Source organism: Apiotrichum porosum (assembly GCF_003942205.1).
Source record: "Apiotrichum porosum strain DSM 27194 chromosome Unknown scaffold_8, whole genome shotgun sequence".
Classification (NCBI taxonomy): Eukaryota; Fungi; Basidiomycota; class Tremellomycetes; order Trichosporonales; family Trichosporonaceae; genus Apiotrichum; species Apiotrichum porosum.
In genome coordinates this window covers 1,211,132-1,226,170 of record NW_021167115.1, presented here as the reverse complement: position 1 = coordinate 1,226,170, position 15,039 = coordinate 1,211,132, and the positions used below count along the sequence as shown (strand labels likewise).

At 60.0% G+C, this 15,039-nt stretch overlaps 1 protein-coding gene across 1 annotated transcript; it reads left to right on the top strand.

Moving 5' to 3' along the window:
* Positions 1–12,138: 12,138 nt before the first annotated feature.
* Positions 12,139–14,193, top strand: EHS24_009209 (uncharacterized protein; the record flags this gene model as incomplete). Its single annotated transcript, XM_028624502.1, has 2 exons — positions 12,139–12,511; positions 12,572–14,193. 2 exons carry the CDS (start codon positions 12,139–12,141, stop codon positions 14,191–14,193), a joined length of 1,995 nt encoding a protein of 664 aa, XP_028475574.1.
* Positions 14,194–15,039: the final 846 nt, after the last annotated feature.

The window sequence follows — 15,039 nt, the reverse complement described above, 5'->3', positions numbered from 1 at the left end:
GTCTCAGAGACAAAATGTGCCGCCGTTTGCCACCATTGCCACCATTTCAGTGGCCCAGCCATTTGACCAAGCTACTTGGTTTGCCACCTGCATCCCCTGCTTGTTTATGTCCCATTCATGAGTCACCTGGTCGACCGGGTGCTGCTTGCGTGCGTTTGGGAACTGGAATTGTTACACGTTGTCACGGCGACGTGTGGCGAATGAATTATTGACCTCTTGGCGGCCGATCCGGCGATCAGGCCTCTCGTTTCCAGCTGGGACGAGGACCGAGCCAAAAGAGAGAGACAGACGACGAAACGTGCGCCCGCCGTCGGTGTCTTTGGCGGTGTCGACCTGGGTGTCGACCTGGGTCTCAGCAGCAGTGACGACGGCACTCGTCGTAGGACACGGGTAAGGGGTAACGCCTGGAACGACTGAAACGAATACAGGCCATCCTGGGTATATCAATTGCTCCGCGTGCGGGCGGCCTTGCCAGCGACTATTCGCGTGCCCGATGGTGTGTATCGGCGACGGACCTCGTGCCCGTCGGTGGCTGATGGAACAACCCCAGAGGGAGCGTGCGACAACCGTGGCCGTTGCATGGGATTCAAGGCGCCGAATGATCAGAGTGACCGCGTGTGAGTGTCAATGAAGCGTGTTTTGCCGGCAGTGCGGCGTTTGATGGAGTGAGAAGAAGCTGGGGTTGGTGACCTCGAGATCCATGCTTCGGGCAGGTGTTCGGGAGTGGCAAAGGGGGGTACGCAGTGTGTATCCACAATGCGACCTCTGTAGATGGTGTGACGCACGTCTTATTTCCTCTGGGGTATCATCATCGGTCAGGTCCACCCCTCGCTCTGCCAGCGTCGTGTCCCACTTTCAGATGAGTCATTGCTGTACTGCTGTCCATCTGGCGAGAGATAGCGTGAGTGCTTTTTCGGCCAGCACCGTAAATGGTAACCGTCTTGCACGAGACTGCGCACCAGGAAGCCTCCGGATGTGTACGAGAGACTGGTCAGCGTCGGTTTGGGACGAAACATGCGGGTAGTAACGTTAACGGGTTCTGTGCGATGTGCGTGCGCCGCCACATTGCGAGTTGCTCGGCAACAACCGTCGGCTGCGAGCTACCATCCTCTAGACGACAACAAATGGTTTCCGTCGATCGCGGCATGGGACCAAGCCAAGACTTTGGAGACCATTCAGTCAAGACACATCAGTGCGAGCCAAGCGCGGTAAATTGTGGAGCACGTAAACCTCCTTCTGTTGCTTCTCAGCACATGCAATGAGCAATTGAGCCAGCCGTAACCATGTCTACGTGCAAGGGTCTGTGGCATCTGACCGATCTGCATGTCCTAGGTTGTTCACGTCACACTCGCGGGTTTACGCTTACAGCCGAACGTGCCGTGCTCGCCGGGGGGGTGCAGGAGAAGCGGGACAGGTTCTTGACGGAAGCGAAGAGAGACGACGAAAAGAGGGAAGGGGTACAACTTACTTTTCGTTCCTAGGCAAGAGACTGGTGGGTGTGTCATGTCTCGTCACCTGACACGAAACATGCTCGACAGCTTACGGTAACGAGTGATTCCAGTGGGGCACAGCCTTCGGCCCAGGCCTCCCCGCACCCAGAAAGGAAAGGGGGATGCACAAGGCTTGCGCGGCCTCTTGATCATCAGCGCACTCTGTGATCCGTCCTCCGTGATCCGTGACATTTTGTTCAACGAGTGGCGCACATCGTTAGCGTCGCTGGACATTCAGCGGCCGATCCAATGTGTGACAATTGGCGTCCTTCGGCTGTGATGACAAACAGGTCCGCCCGAAGCCACGACGGCAAGCAAGCTCACAGCAACCAGGCCACAAATGTGGAACTCGTCTGCCCGACCTCGCGCCATCCACAGCTTTGGAACCCGACTTTTTGCCACCCTGGCAGATCTGTCACCAAGCGACTGGACATGCGCCACCAAACGCAAACGCAGCCGTGTGTAACGACGTTGCTGTGGGACTAGTGTGCCACTTATGTGTCTTGCCCAGCACAAGGTACAGAGTACACTGCCCTCGCTCCATCCCTCATGCTACGCATCGGTGCGCGCAAACCCCTGCACAAGTATAGCCTTTGACCCAACAACAGCAGCGCCAAGGCCCTTAGTCGCTTCGAGCACTGCTGACGCCAACATGATTGAGGGGTCGAGTCGGGTCCCTTTAGCACCGAGACCCAACATTCTGCGCCACTGGCGTCCGCGCCGCCGCGCCGTGCCATACCGCCGTCATACCCCAGGATGGCACAGGAACGCTAACGCAACTCAAACTACCCCATTCAAGATCCTCCCCATGGCCCATTCAAACACGCACCCTCTCCGCATGCCCCCCCATACCCTGCCCTCCAGGTGTCTCGGACACGACGTCAGAACGCACGCGCAGGCGTTTTTTTTTGGTCGTTGGCGTTTGGGGCAATCGGGTCACTTGCATCAGCCTGTGGCGCTGTACGGGATGAGCCTTACCCGCGGACGTGGCCCGGAGGCTTCGCCCCCCCATGCGCATGTGTCTCTCTCTCGCTTCATGACACGGTGGACACCTCTGATCCTCTGAGCGGCGTGTGCCGGCGGACAAACATATCAATGTTGGGGCATTCGTAAGGCATCAAGGGAACGTGGCCGTTGGTCTACCTCGCATGCCTCGTCATTGCTGCGAGGACGCGAGCCCTCTCCCCCCGGATTAAATGCACAGAGAGACATGGCCCAAACCCTGCCCCGCGCCCCGCCCCCCAACAGCATGCGAGCATTCTTTTTTGATGATATTTTTTGGGCCAGCGCCTGCAAGCGTACAAGCGTCCTTGTTATCCTGCAAAAGAGGCGTTTGCGAGCATGCGGTCGCGCGGGGTATGAGGGACGCAAATGAGGAGTGAAGCAACTGTCATAGAACCAAAAGCAAGGGCCAGGTACGCGGCCCCAGGATCCACCACCCCGTTCCCCGCGCAGCACACGCGCACAGTCCCCATCATATGCCGGCACAACCCCCCGCGCAGCACAATCCACCACACCGGTTGCGAGACACCGATCGGGCCTCGGCAACTCTGGGTGTCTCTCTCGTGTCGCTCATCTTTTGCCTGAATGGGCGGCGCGGCCCCTTTAACCTTTCCTTTGCCGCGCTCTAAACAATTTTTGCAGAGCTAATATTGAAACAAAGGAGAACGCGAACATCGCGATCGCCACCCGTTAGTCAAAATGCTAACTGATCTAATCAAATTCCCCATTTGATGGGGTGGGTGATTCCAGATCTTTCATGTGCATGTTCCAGGTCTCGGCACCTCCCCGCTCCAGCACATCACAGCACCGCAACGCTGAGGCGAGGGGCTAGCGATTTTAGGATCTCATCGGTCCCCAGAGGAACTGTGCGCACGCGTGTTCTGTCGCACTTGTGCTTGGCTCCTCTCCCTCAACGGGGTTGCCGTACTGATTACGCACAGCCAGTTCATTTGCGGAGCAACTTTTTTTTTTGTCTTTCTGCGTCTTCTTTTCTATTTTGCACCCACATCCGCCACCTACGTACCCTCCCTGTGGCGAACCTGTTACCCCCGTAACTTGGGCTCCAACATTCAATGGCCCTCTGGCCTCTTGGCTCCTGTGCTAAGGACTGTGCCACTGGAACGGTACCAGAAGAATTGCGTCTGTTGGCATGTTGTGCGTTGTCTTGGTGGTGTGGGGCGGGGCACACGCCTCGAGCGTTCACGGAACCCTACAGTTGGAGCGGTGCCAGGGCGGGGTGGACGCCATGGCGACCTGGCCGGTCAGAGTGCCGAGCGTCATGGAGGGAGCGGTCTCTTGGGGCAGGAGGCGGTGGCGTGGCGGTGGCGGTGGGCCTGCGGGTCTGTGAGTCTTGCGGTCTGCGGTCTGCAGTCTGCGTGTGTGTGCGGCGAGACGAAACGACGGCCACCGATGACTACTACTGACCGGTACCGTGCGTCGGGAGGGACAGAAGCACAACGAGCGAGATATGGCAACAAGAGGCGCCAGTGCGGGGCGAAGGGGGAGATTGGAGGCGCCGGGCGTGAGACGTGAGACGCAGGGCCTGGACGGAGCTTCCTTGTGCGACGACATTGTCTGCGCAATGGAAGTGGCACAGTGATGCATACGGTATGCGGGACCCACTCGCCTGGCCCACTGGGCGGCGGGGAGATGAGGCGGTGGCGAAGGAAAAAGGTTGCCGCCACCCTTACCCGCGTACACATGCTACACACTCGGCGGTCCGAGTTGCACGACAGAACAGGTGGTGTGGCAAGGATGCGAATGCACCATTGACAAGAGCCTTGTTTCGCATTGTTACCGGTCGAGACGTTTGGCGGCGTTGCGACCGAAGAGGCGGCGCGGAGGGGCGTTTGCCGTTCCTCATCGTAGCAAGCTAAGCAACCTCCGTCCTTCCCTCTCCGCCTCGTCGGTCGGACTGTCCTTGCTCCTCGAGGTGGCAGGTGGCGATTGCGTACAGGTGCCGCATTGAGAATGACCACATGCTGTACAGACGGCTTCTTTTTGCGTTTTTTTTTTTTTTGGTGCTTTGTTTTGGATCCTAAGTTGGGAGGGAGCCGCCACCCGAAATTGCATAAGCCCCCTCGACGCATCCTGTAATCCTGGGCCCTGGTAATGCCAACTAGCAGCACCCGACCCGCCCTCGTTGCCGCCATTGCCGCTGACGGAATCATGTTCCTTTCCCGTCGGTTCACGCCGCCGCCGCCGCCGCCGCTCCACACACCCTGTGCAATGTGGCGACGGTGGGGGTGGCATGGAGGATGTGATCAGAGGTTTTTTCTCTTTCTCTTTCCCCCTTGTTGTTTCTGTTTCCTTCGCGCGCGCAGTCGCAGTGTTCGGAGGTACAGTATCCTTGTTGCTTCCGTGGTGAAAGAAGGATATGTGAATGGGCCTTTTGTGGTGTGCAGGTCCATTGAGTTGCTTGAAGGGGCTCTCGCCGCTGAACAGGGCCGCGCCGTCAAGGGCCTCGGCGTCGGTGCGAACGGCCACGCCTGCCCAGTGGCGTCCCCAGGAAGAAGCCCAGGATAACACGTCCCAGAACGGCTTCTAACCCACCCCGCATCCAGGTTCCCGAAATGACCACCAGAACGCCACGAGGAGCAGCAAGGACAGCGGGACAGCGTCCGATTACGGGGCATGTGGATCTGTGGCTCTGGTGGCTCTGGTGGCTCGGTGGCCTGTGGCCCGACCCAGGGGCTGGGCACAGGGGTGGTGTGTAGGTTGGCCCGTAGCACACCCCATATCACACACCTGCAGAGCCGCTCTAATCGGGTCCCTCTTCTCCACCGCGTGCTCTTGTGACTGAATGTGGGGTTTTGCTCGTGTCCACGGGGGCAAGGGGCAACGGGGAGTGAGTGACGTGGACGCCGACTGCGCATGTAGGTGGACGGGGCCCTTCACTACACAGACATCGAGCGCCACGATGCTGCGCCAGTTCGCCAGTGTTGCACATCTGCACACACACACACACACACTTGCCGTGGGCTCAGCTTCGGCGTCTGCTTGGCGGGGTCGGCGCCATTGTGTCGTGGCCTCTGTTGTGTGTAGGTCTCTGTTTGCCCCTGCCCGCATGCACCTGTTGCCGTCTGGCTGCAGTTCTGTTCCCAGGATACCCAGAAATGCCACTCAAGCCAACAAGAATGTGCCACCCGTTGCGGTCTTTGCCGCTGTGGCGGCCCCCGTGCCCCCGGACATGGCCTCATGCCATCATGCACCACCAGGCTCTCTTGGCGCCGTTCCCACTCGCCCCGTCGCCGCCGCCCACCGGCCTCCGGCGTCCTCGGCGAATGTCCCGCCCACGCGCCCGCGGAGAAGGGGCTGGGCGGGGGCATGTCCCACGGAAACGGTACAGCATGGCGCAGAGGGACGACGCAAGAAACGCCACGACGCGAAAGAGTAAGAGTGGCGGTTGCAGAGGTGGCCGCATTGCCCAGAATGTGAACGAAAAGCACTGGCAGATCTCTCGATTCACCCCCTTCGCGTACACGTGTTGTGTGGTGTGGGATGGCGTGTGTATGCCTCGTCCACACGCGTGTCTCTGTCGGGATGACGGCAGCGCGGGGGCGGCGGACGCGGGGGACGGGAAAAGAACAAAGGTGTGCATAGGCTAGGCAAGGGAAGGATGGAGCCATGGTAGCAAGGGTTTGGGTGCAGAATGTACTGTAACCGGAAAAGTCACTCAAAAGGCCTAAAAATGATCAAAGAAGGGTGATGATGACATACGGCGGGCCGTCTAGTGCCATGTCCCCGTCGTGTGCGGCACCTCCCCGACGGGTTGGGTTCTTGTCGCAACGATGCTGAGAGATGTGCAAGAGCGGCCTCGTGTCCAGACCGCATCGATGACCCATCCGGGAGGAGGGAACACTGTTCGATTTCGGCCTTTCGGGCAACTGGTATGCATGAGGTGTAGCGATAGCGACAGCCGGGGCTGGTTGCCGGCATGTCCGCCGAGATGAAACGGGCGGGAACATGTGAAGCGAAGCCTTGAACGCTCGGGTCGTTGGAGCCCACCTGTGGCAATCACAAGAACCGTAACCCCGTGCGTCAGTGTCTCCCAAGGCGCGGCCAAGCGGGTCCTGCTTCCTGTGATCCTGTGAAGCGAAACGCAACATGCCTCACGGACAAGACACATCCTCCATCGGGGGGGACGGCGAGGGGAGAGGGGACTGACCCACCGGAGACGTGCAGACCTGGTTCTGAGGCCCGGGCCTAATCAACACCTCCTGGCTCGTCCCCCGCGCCCCCCAACCTGTGTTCCTTGTCCAGTCCACCTTGCAGAGCACTTCACGCAGAAAACGCTTTGCCTGCCGTGTCGGGAACTGTAACGAACAGAGAGTAGTGATGGAGTCAGGCCCGGGGCATGCCACGCCAGTGCTAGTTTCGTGGACTCCTGACTCATGGGTTCTCCTGGAGATCCTAGTCGGTCGAGGGGTTTATTTGGGTCCTTATCCTTGAAATCGGTGCCCAGCGACCAGTGCACGTACTGTACCCCCACGGCAAGAGCAAAAGATGGAGTCTAGAGACGCCAGAGGCCAGACCTCAGCCCCCTCCATCGGCGACTGTGCCCGTTCCCTTCGCAACACCACTCAGACAGCAGCAGCAGCAGCAGTAACAGGTGTACGTATAGGCAACCTAAGGCCGCTGTGTAGCGCGTTGTCCCAATTGTCCCAAAGAGATCGATCCCTCCTTCTAGCACTGGGAAACAGTGTCTCGAGCCTAGGCTATAACTATAGATCGCGGGTGTGCGCTGCTTTGGGTCCAAAGATTTGAGATACGTGTACGGCAAAAGGGCGGGCATGGGGGGGCAGAGCTATGATGACACAATGCGGTCCTTCTGGACTGACCTAGGGGGGTTTCAGGGCGACGATATGCGCAGGTTGGACTGTGTATAGGAAGAGAAATGTCAGGACACTCAAATAGGTGTGTCTGTGTGTGGGGTTGTGGAGCTTGAATTTCCGGGCCATCAGGATCATCTGAGCTTTGGTCAGATCCACAGATGTGGCCCCGAATGGGTTTGGCCTGGAAACGGTGCCCAGGCCTGCCAGGTGCCAAAAGCATGCGACACACTGGCATTTGCTTGCGGCGGATCCGACGCGAGACATACGGGGGGGCGGGGGCTTGCTTTTGGTTCATTGTGTCGTCCGCCTCCTGCTCGGCGAACTACGCATGCGCACAGGCGCGGCGAGAGGATGGGGATAGGTGCCCTTTTAGGCCTTTTACATGTGGTGCCTCTTCTGTTCGGAAGCCAAAACCCCCATGTTCCACGTCTGCTCCGTCGTTTTTCATCAATCGGCGCAACATGCGCTCCACGGGGGGCCTGTGACGGCGTGCTTCGTTTCGGGGTGGCGATGCACACTACTTACTACTACTGTACGGGAGGAAAGAAGGGAGGGAGGGAGGGAGGGAGGACTGAGAGGGACACACGTCGGTTGAGGCGCACGTCACAGGATGCCAAGCCAAACACAAGAGACACCACCCACACAGACACGGCGGCGTGGCGCGACAATGCGCAGTGCGGCTTCGGAGTAAGGTGGGCGATTGATGCAGGAGCAGTGACGCCGCTGACCGCCAAGGACTAAGGTCTGAAAGCGTGAGTCAAGGAGTCTGATCCAACGGCACCAAGCCCCATGCACAGCGTGCACATCTGCCCAGCGGTGCCAAGCAAGATCCAAGCGGCTCAAGGCTTGGGACAAAATGTAGCTGCGGACTGGGCTTGCGCAAGTTGCTGTACAGGGGGGGGGGAGCAACGACAAGTACGCGATGTCGTAGTGGCACAAGAAAAGGACGTAAACGGTAACCCGTGGTGTAAGGGCAACAAGTTAACAAGTCCGCAAGGCAAAAGCACCCCGCACACATGCGCCTCATCCGACGCGACAGACGAGACACACTGACCCAAAGTGTCAAGACAAAGGTGTCCGGTGTGTGTCTTGAAAGGAGACGGGTGTGTGTCGATGGCCGCCGATGTGGGCGGGTGCCTTGTCGATCTCGTGGCGGCGAGAAGGTCCTCGAGGTGGTCCTCTTGACCTTGCCTCCGTCGCAGCCCAGCGGCCAGCGGTACAATGCGCGCGCGGCTGTGCCCTAACTCTGCAACTAAACAGGATTCATCTGTTTTGGTGTGCGCCGCGCCGCGCACTGGCTGGCTGGCTTGTACTTTGTTTTTCCCTGCACGCTTGGCCTCAAAGCAGCCTCTTGTGTTGCTGGCGAGAAAAAATAATACGCCTTTACGCCAAAACACAGGACGAGGCCAACCCTTGATGCGTGCGCGCGCACCGCCGCGCGCCGTAACATGCCACGTCTCTCGCATGGCCCAGAGTACCAGAGTCGGTTGTATTTTTCCCTTCCATTCATGGGCCTTGGTTTACAGACGAGGCGTGGGCACCGGCAAATGGGTTGGAACCCACACACACATTGCAGGACATTTTCGGTGCATCCCATAGCCGGGATTCAGTAGTACCTGCATTGCAGGAAAAAAAAAACGACGAGGTCGAGGAGAGGGCATGAGGCCATGAGGGCCATGGTGAACACAGACCGCGCGTAGTGCGTGGCATGCGTGGGGGGCATAGGCCCAACCCGTTGGCCGTGTGCCAGCGGAATGAATGTTGATTCATTTTGGACTGGGCGACGAGATGTGCGTCGACGACGACGACAAGCGACAAGCGCACACGACAATGTGTGCCCCGACGGGCGCGCAAGCGTCAAGAGAGATCAAGAGAGCCGAACAGGCGGGTACGTTCATGAACCTAACGGCATGGGTTGCCGAGCCAGCTGCCACGACGTTTGTGTGTCGTGAGAGGCACGCTCGATGTGGGGTGACACCCGCCTTTTGCCCCCTCGTCCCAGCGTCGCAAGTCTTTGTGTGTGGTGGTGTCTCTGTACCTCTGTCTCTCTCCTGTGCATTTTGCGATCTCTCTCTTTCTCTCTCTCACCCTTGATCCCTTGTGCTTGTCGTCGTCCATATGTCCATATCTGGTTCAAGGCGGCGTCGTGGCGCGCGTGCGGCAGGCGCGGCAAGGCACCTTTGCGGCGGCAGACTAATTTGGAGACCCACGGCATGGCACCCGCGCACCACCAAGGAGGATTTTTCCTAGACATGTTGCCCTCTCTTCTCTCCTGCCCCCCTCCTTGTTGCTTCCTAGACGTGGGGTCAAAATGGCGCGCGGAATGGCGAGAAATGGGCATTTTTCGTGTGTCTGTACTAGCGAGAGACATTGTTGACTGGGGGTCTTCCCTTAGAAAGAACCCTCTCACAGTATGACAGTGTTGCCGCCGCCGCGTTCAGGTCTAACAGGGCAGGGAAGTGCGCGCGCTCTGGAGCTGTCTCTAGCGCTTGTGCTGTGTGGGTTTGCTTGCGGACAGACGACGCCATGGGCTAACAAGGTCCAGTGTGCCGCCGCCGCCGCCGCCGAGAACCAGAGAGACAGGGCCCACAACCGACACACGATAGTTTAACGATCCAAACTTGTGGATTGCCACCAGACAGAGAGAGAGAGAGGCCACAGGAAGTCGCTCCATCCACGCCCCGTTGTCACCTCAGGGAAGACAGAGAGAAGGGGGAGGAGGGAGGGGAGAGGAGGGGAACGAGGCGTCTTCTCGTTCATGTCGTCGTCGTCGTCGTCGTTGTCGTTGTGTCGTGTCGTCGTCGTCCTCTTTTTGCTCTCTCGTGTGAGATGGTGCAGTGGCCGGGCCGGGAAGCGGGCAATGCGCGGGTGTAGATGCAGGTACGGAACAAGACGCGCGCGCAGTAGCAGCAGATGGAGAGGCAGAGAGAGACGACGACGAGGGAGAGAGCGGGCCCACAGGCAAAAGGGGGGAACAGAGAGCAAGGGGGCGGCAGGAGGAGCATATGTTGCCCTTAGGAATCCACCTTCCCCCCCCCCGTTCCCTCCCCTCCCCTGGCATGGCGCGGGGAGAGCGGCGGCGGCCTGCGCGCGCACACGCGCATGACAATGTCAAATGGATCCTGTGTGTCTCCTTGCCACCACCACCACCACCAGTACCTACCACCCAAGTGGAATCTGGGTGTGTTTGCCTTGCGATCCTGTGCTCTCTTCTACCTTCCCTCTCGTCCGCTTCCGGTGTGTGCTGTGCGCGCCATCATCCATCCATCTCAGCCTCCTCTCTTCTCTTTTGTAAAGATCATCTCCTTCTACCACCTAACACACACACACACACATATCTCATACACACACCCCACGTCTTCTCGCTCCCTCCTCCGTTGACGACCTTGCGGCACGACAATCTTCCCTCTCCTTTTCACAAACGCGGTCTCTGCGCGGCGTTCGCGATCGACCGCAGCAGATCACGATACACCTCGAGACACAGATCCCCTTCGCGCTATCCTTCTTCTCTGATACTCGTTGTCGGCGGTGAACCCTTCTGCCCATCTCGCTCGAGTCGTCACTGCTAGGATCGGGTACCCTCCCCCCCACCCGACATCCCACCCGACACGCTCGACCCGACAAGCCCCCGCTCCGTCTCCTCTCATCTCTCCCTAGCAGCAGCGTTGCCCTGCCCGCGCACTGTTCCAGCCAGCAACGAGCGCCATCGCCGCCGCCATTGCCTGGTCTGCATTCTGAGCCGGCCCCCCCCCCGTCCCTCCTCCACCTTGGTCACTCGCCCACAAGGCACTCGGGAGGTCTGTTCGCGAGCAAGCCCCTTTTCCCAACGCCGCCGCTTGCTCTTGTCCTCCACGCCACCCATACCATCAGCTGCGACCCGACACGGACGCCGCCCCCACGCCCAGTTCCCCTCGGCCCATCAGTCGGTCGGGCCGCAACTCGCAGCGCGCCCCGCTTTTGTCTTGCCACAAGTCTGTGAGTAGCAGCACAAAGACGTACTAAGAGAGGACATCTCGTGTGTTTCGTCGTCGTCGTCGTCGTGCTCACGCCCGCGCCAGCGCCTCGATACGTCTCGCCCCCCGTAGCACAGACGTCGTGTAGGAACAGACACGCGCGCAACACACGTCCACCGGTTTTTGGGCGTAGACGACAGAAACGCTTCGGCCTCATCTCCTCTTGTTCGTCTGCTCTTCCCTCTTCATAAGAAGCAGAGCTCGCCAAGCTGGACTTGCAGACAGACCCACTGCCCACACCCACACCCACCCACCCACCACCACCACCACTACCCGCCACCCTCCTCCTCGTCGAGATCCCCCCTCCCCACCCCCCACACATTCGCACGCAGGCACGTCGCGCACATTGCCACCTCGCCACCTCGCTCCCCTCCCTCCCCAACGGACGTGTGGTTCGACACCACCCCCTTCCTTGGTCTCGACACGGGCCGAACACACCGGCTTCTTGACGTGCAGACAAACCCACCACTAGCCCTGCATTTGTTTTGAGCTGTGCCCATCACCCATCCCACCCATCCCCCTCCTTCTTCCCCCTCGCCTCTCTCCCATCAGGCAATTAGGTCTGTGGCGACCCCAGTCGTCCACAGATCACTCATCACGTTCGTCTTGCAGCCTCAATACCTGCCCCCTCAGTGGGGCATGCGCGACGGCTCGGTGGTTTACCCATACCACCAAGTAAACGGCGGCGGCCAACATCAACAACCACTCGCCCTGGGCTCGAGCAAGCAGGCCTACCGCTCCTCGCTCTCCCTCTCTCCGCCGGCCTCGTCGCCAAGCTCGACGCACCGCACGTCTCCAATGACCTGGTCCACCTCGCTCGTTCCCCAAGTAGCCACCGCCGTGCCCTCGTTCGAGCCGCACACTCCACCACCCATCTGTGCCGGAGCAACAGGCGTCATGGACCCCTACGCCGCAACATGGGTGCCCTCAGAGTACGACACGCCGTACGGTGGCAACGACATGCCGACAGAGGACCTGTTGCTAGTCAAGCCCGCACCAAACGCCTTGGCACGCCCCCTCCACTCGTACATGGCGCCGCTTTCCATCACTTCGCAGCCCCCAACAAGACCCCTCTCGCCGCCCCCGTCGAAGCGGATCGACATGCGCCTAGCACAGCCAGGATCTGAAGAGTCAAAACCGGGCTACCTGACACCGCTGGCGTCCTACACCGGTGAGTTGTGGTTGTTGTTGTGGCTGCAGTGGCGCTGCTCCAGAGCTGACCATGTCTCAGCGCAAACGTTTTGGTACTTTTGGTACGCAGACATGTTTGGCGCACCTCCCCACCTCGACGCAAGTGCGCGCCGCCTGAGCGAAGACCTGAGCTCGTCGACATCACGTCCCTTTGACAGCGAAGGCCGCCCACGGCATCCGATCCACCCAAGCAACTTTCAGCCCAACTTGGCGTTCAACCAGTTTGTCTACTCGGTCCTGCACAGCACGCAGGTGTCGTTTAGCGTCACCATCCTGGCCCTCATGTACACATACAAGTACAAAAAGATCCAGGCGCTCGGCATCCGCAAGCCCTACCATGCCGAGGTATCCGAGGCCCAGGGCTTTGTTACCGGCCTGATGCTTGCCAACAAGTACCTCGACGACAACACGTACACCAACACCACCTGGGCCCAGTTCCTCGGCATGCCCGTCAAGGATGTTAACGAGTATGAGCTCGAGTGGCTCGATGCCCTCGAGTTCAACCTCTGCATCCGCACCGACGAGTTTGAAACATGGCGCGCCATGCTCGACGCTCATGTGCGTTCTCGCGAGCGAGGAGACGCCTCGGCATCGTTTGGTGCTGGCTTCGGATCGGCGGGCCAAGGCGTGCGTGCCCGGTCTGCGTCGCCGCCCCTCGGTTACTACAGCCCGTCTTCTGGTCTTGCGCCTGCGCCCGAACATGCCCTTCGCAAGCGATCGGCCCGCGACGCTTTTGCCGCAGACACCGTCCACAACGCGGGCATGTACGAGGCTGCGCGCCTCGACCCCCGCAAGTCGTCGTTTGTGTCGCTCGGCCAAGCACCGCTCTTCCAGCAGCAGCAGCAACAGCAGGCCGCCACCGCCGTCTCCACACCTGCTCCCGACTATTCGCCTGCCGCCACCCTCGCGCGGTCGTCGTCCCTCAACCGACAGATTGCGCGTCTGCCGGCCAACCCCCGCCGCGACTCTTCTGGCCAAGAGCAAATGGTGCCCGCCGTCTTGGACTTGCGCCACGCAGCGGCGGCCAACGCGGCTCAGAACTGGCAGTACCCGTCCGCCGAGGCCATCCAGTTCAACAAGGAGGAACGCTGGCGCATCCCCCACCAGCCCCGCCTGTACTTTTTGCAGGCGGCCGCGACACCCCAGTTTGGCCCCGATGGTCGCTACCACAAGGCCATCCCCCACTACTTTGACCCCAACTATGCCACGTACGACGTCGCCGCCGCCACTTACCAGGGCCAGCAGGAGATCATGGACATTGACGCGGCCGCGGCTGCCCAGACCCAGATGGACCTGGCCTCGGCTGACCCCGCCGCGGCGATGATGATGAACGGCGCCATGCCCATGACCCAGCCCCAGGGCTACGTCATGCCCATGATGCCCAGCCAGCCTGTGCACCACCACCCCTTCCTCGACTCGCAGCCCGCTCCATTCGCAAACGCCGGGCCACCTGGCTACGTCTACGGCGCCCCCGGTTGGGCGCAGGCCATGCCCCACCACCGGCAGCCGCCTCAGCCGCAGGTCTGGAGTGGAGCAGCGCGCTGGAAGGCCGGCCACATGTCTCGCTGGAGCACCTCGTCGGACGACTTCATGTTCAACCTCCCGCGCGTGCCAGTGTGCGCGGCCTCGAACGAGTACCCGACCATGGCCAATGGGTTCTAGATGTTCCCCTACCTCCCCCCCCCCCCCCCCCCTCAACTCTCTTCTCTCTCTCTACTCTACTCTACCATCCCGCCGCTGGCGGCGTTCAACGTAATATTGCACGCACACCCTCAAAACAATCTCTCAACAATTTGCACCGCACCGCCAACGCTCAATCATCCAATCCAAACGCCAACGTAATCCTCCAATCAAGACTGTCTGCATCATTCCATTTCTCTCACTCTCTGTCTCTCGCGCTCTCTCTCGCTCTCTCCGCTTTATCTTTTGCAAAGGACGAACGAACAACTCGCCAAACGCCCAGGACGACCCCCATATTGTAGCTATAGAGGTAGACAAGCACACACATTTTTCTTTTTTTTTGATGTACACACGTATGTTCATCGGACAAACCCGAGACTTGTTGCAGCCAGACATGTAGGGGTGTGGGTGGTGTGTTGGGGACACCTCCAACGCGGTCTCGGCACAACCCCACCCACCCAGCCTGCGTGCCGCAATACGCCACCACCGCCAAGTACTGCGGACACGCACGGCCACCTTTTTTTTCACTAGAATCGGATCGGGTGGCGGTGCGCGCGGCGGAGCAACGCAAAAAAGGGACCAAGACACCAAGACAGCAAGATGGCAAGACGGCAAGACACCAAAAGTGTGCACACGAGTGTCGAGATGCCCGAGATGCCCGTGTGGCTAAGGGCCCGCAACTGGGCCACTGGCCACTGGTCGACGCCGCGCGTCCGCCTCCTCCTGTTGTACTTGCTGTCGCAATGGCCGCATCCCGTATCGGACCACCCCAGCGGACATGGCCGTGCGATGCGCGTTCCTTGCTTTCACTACCATTGCCACTGACAC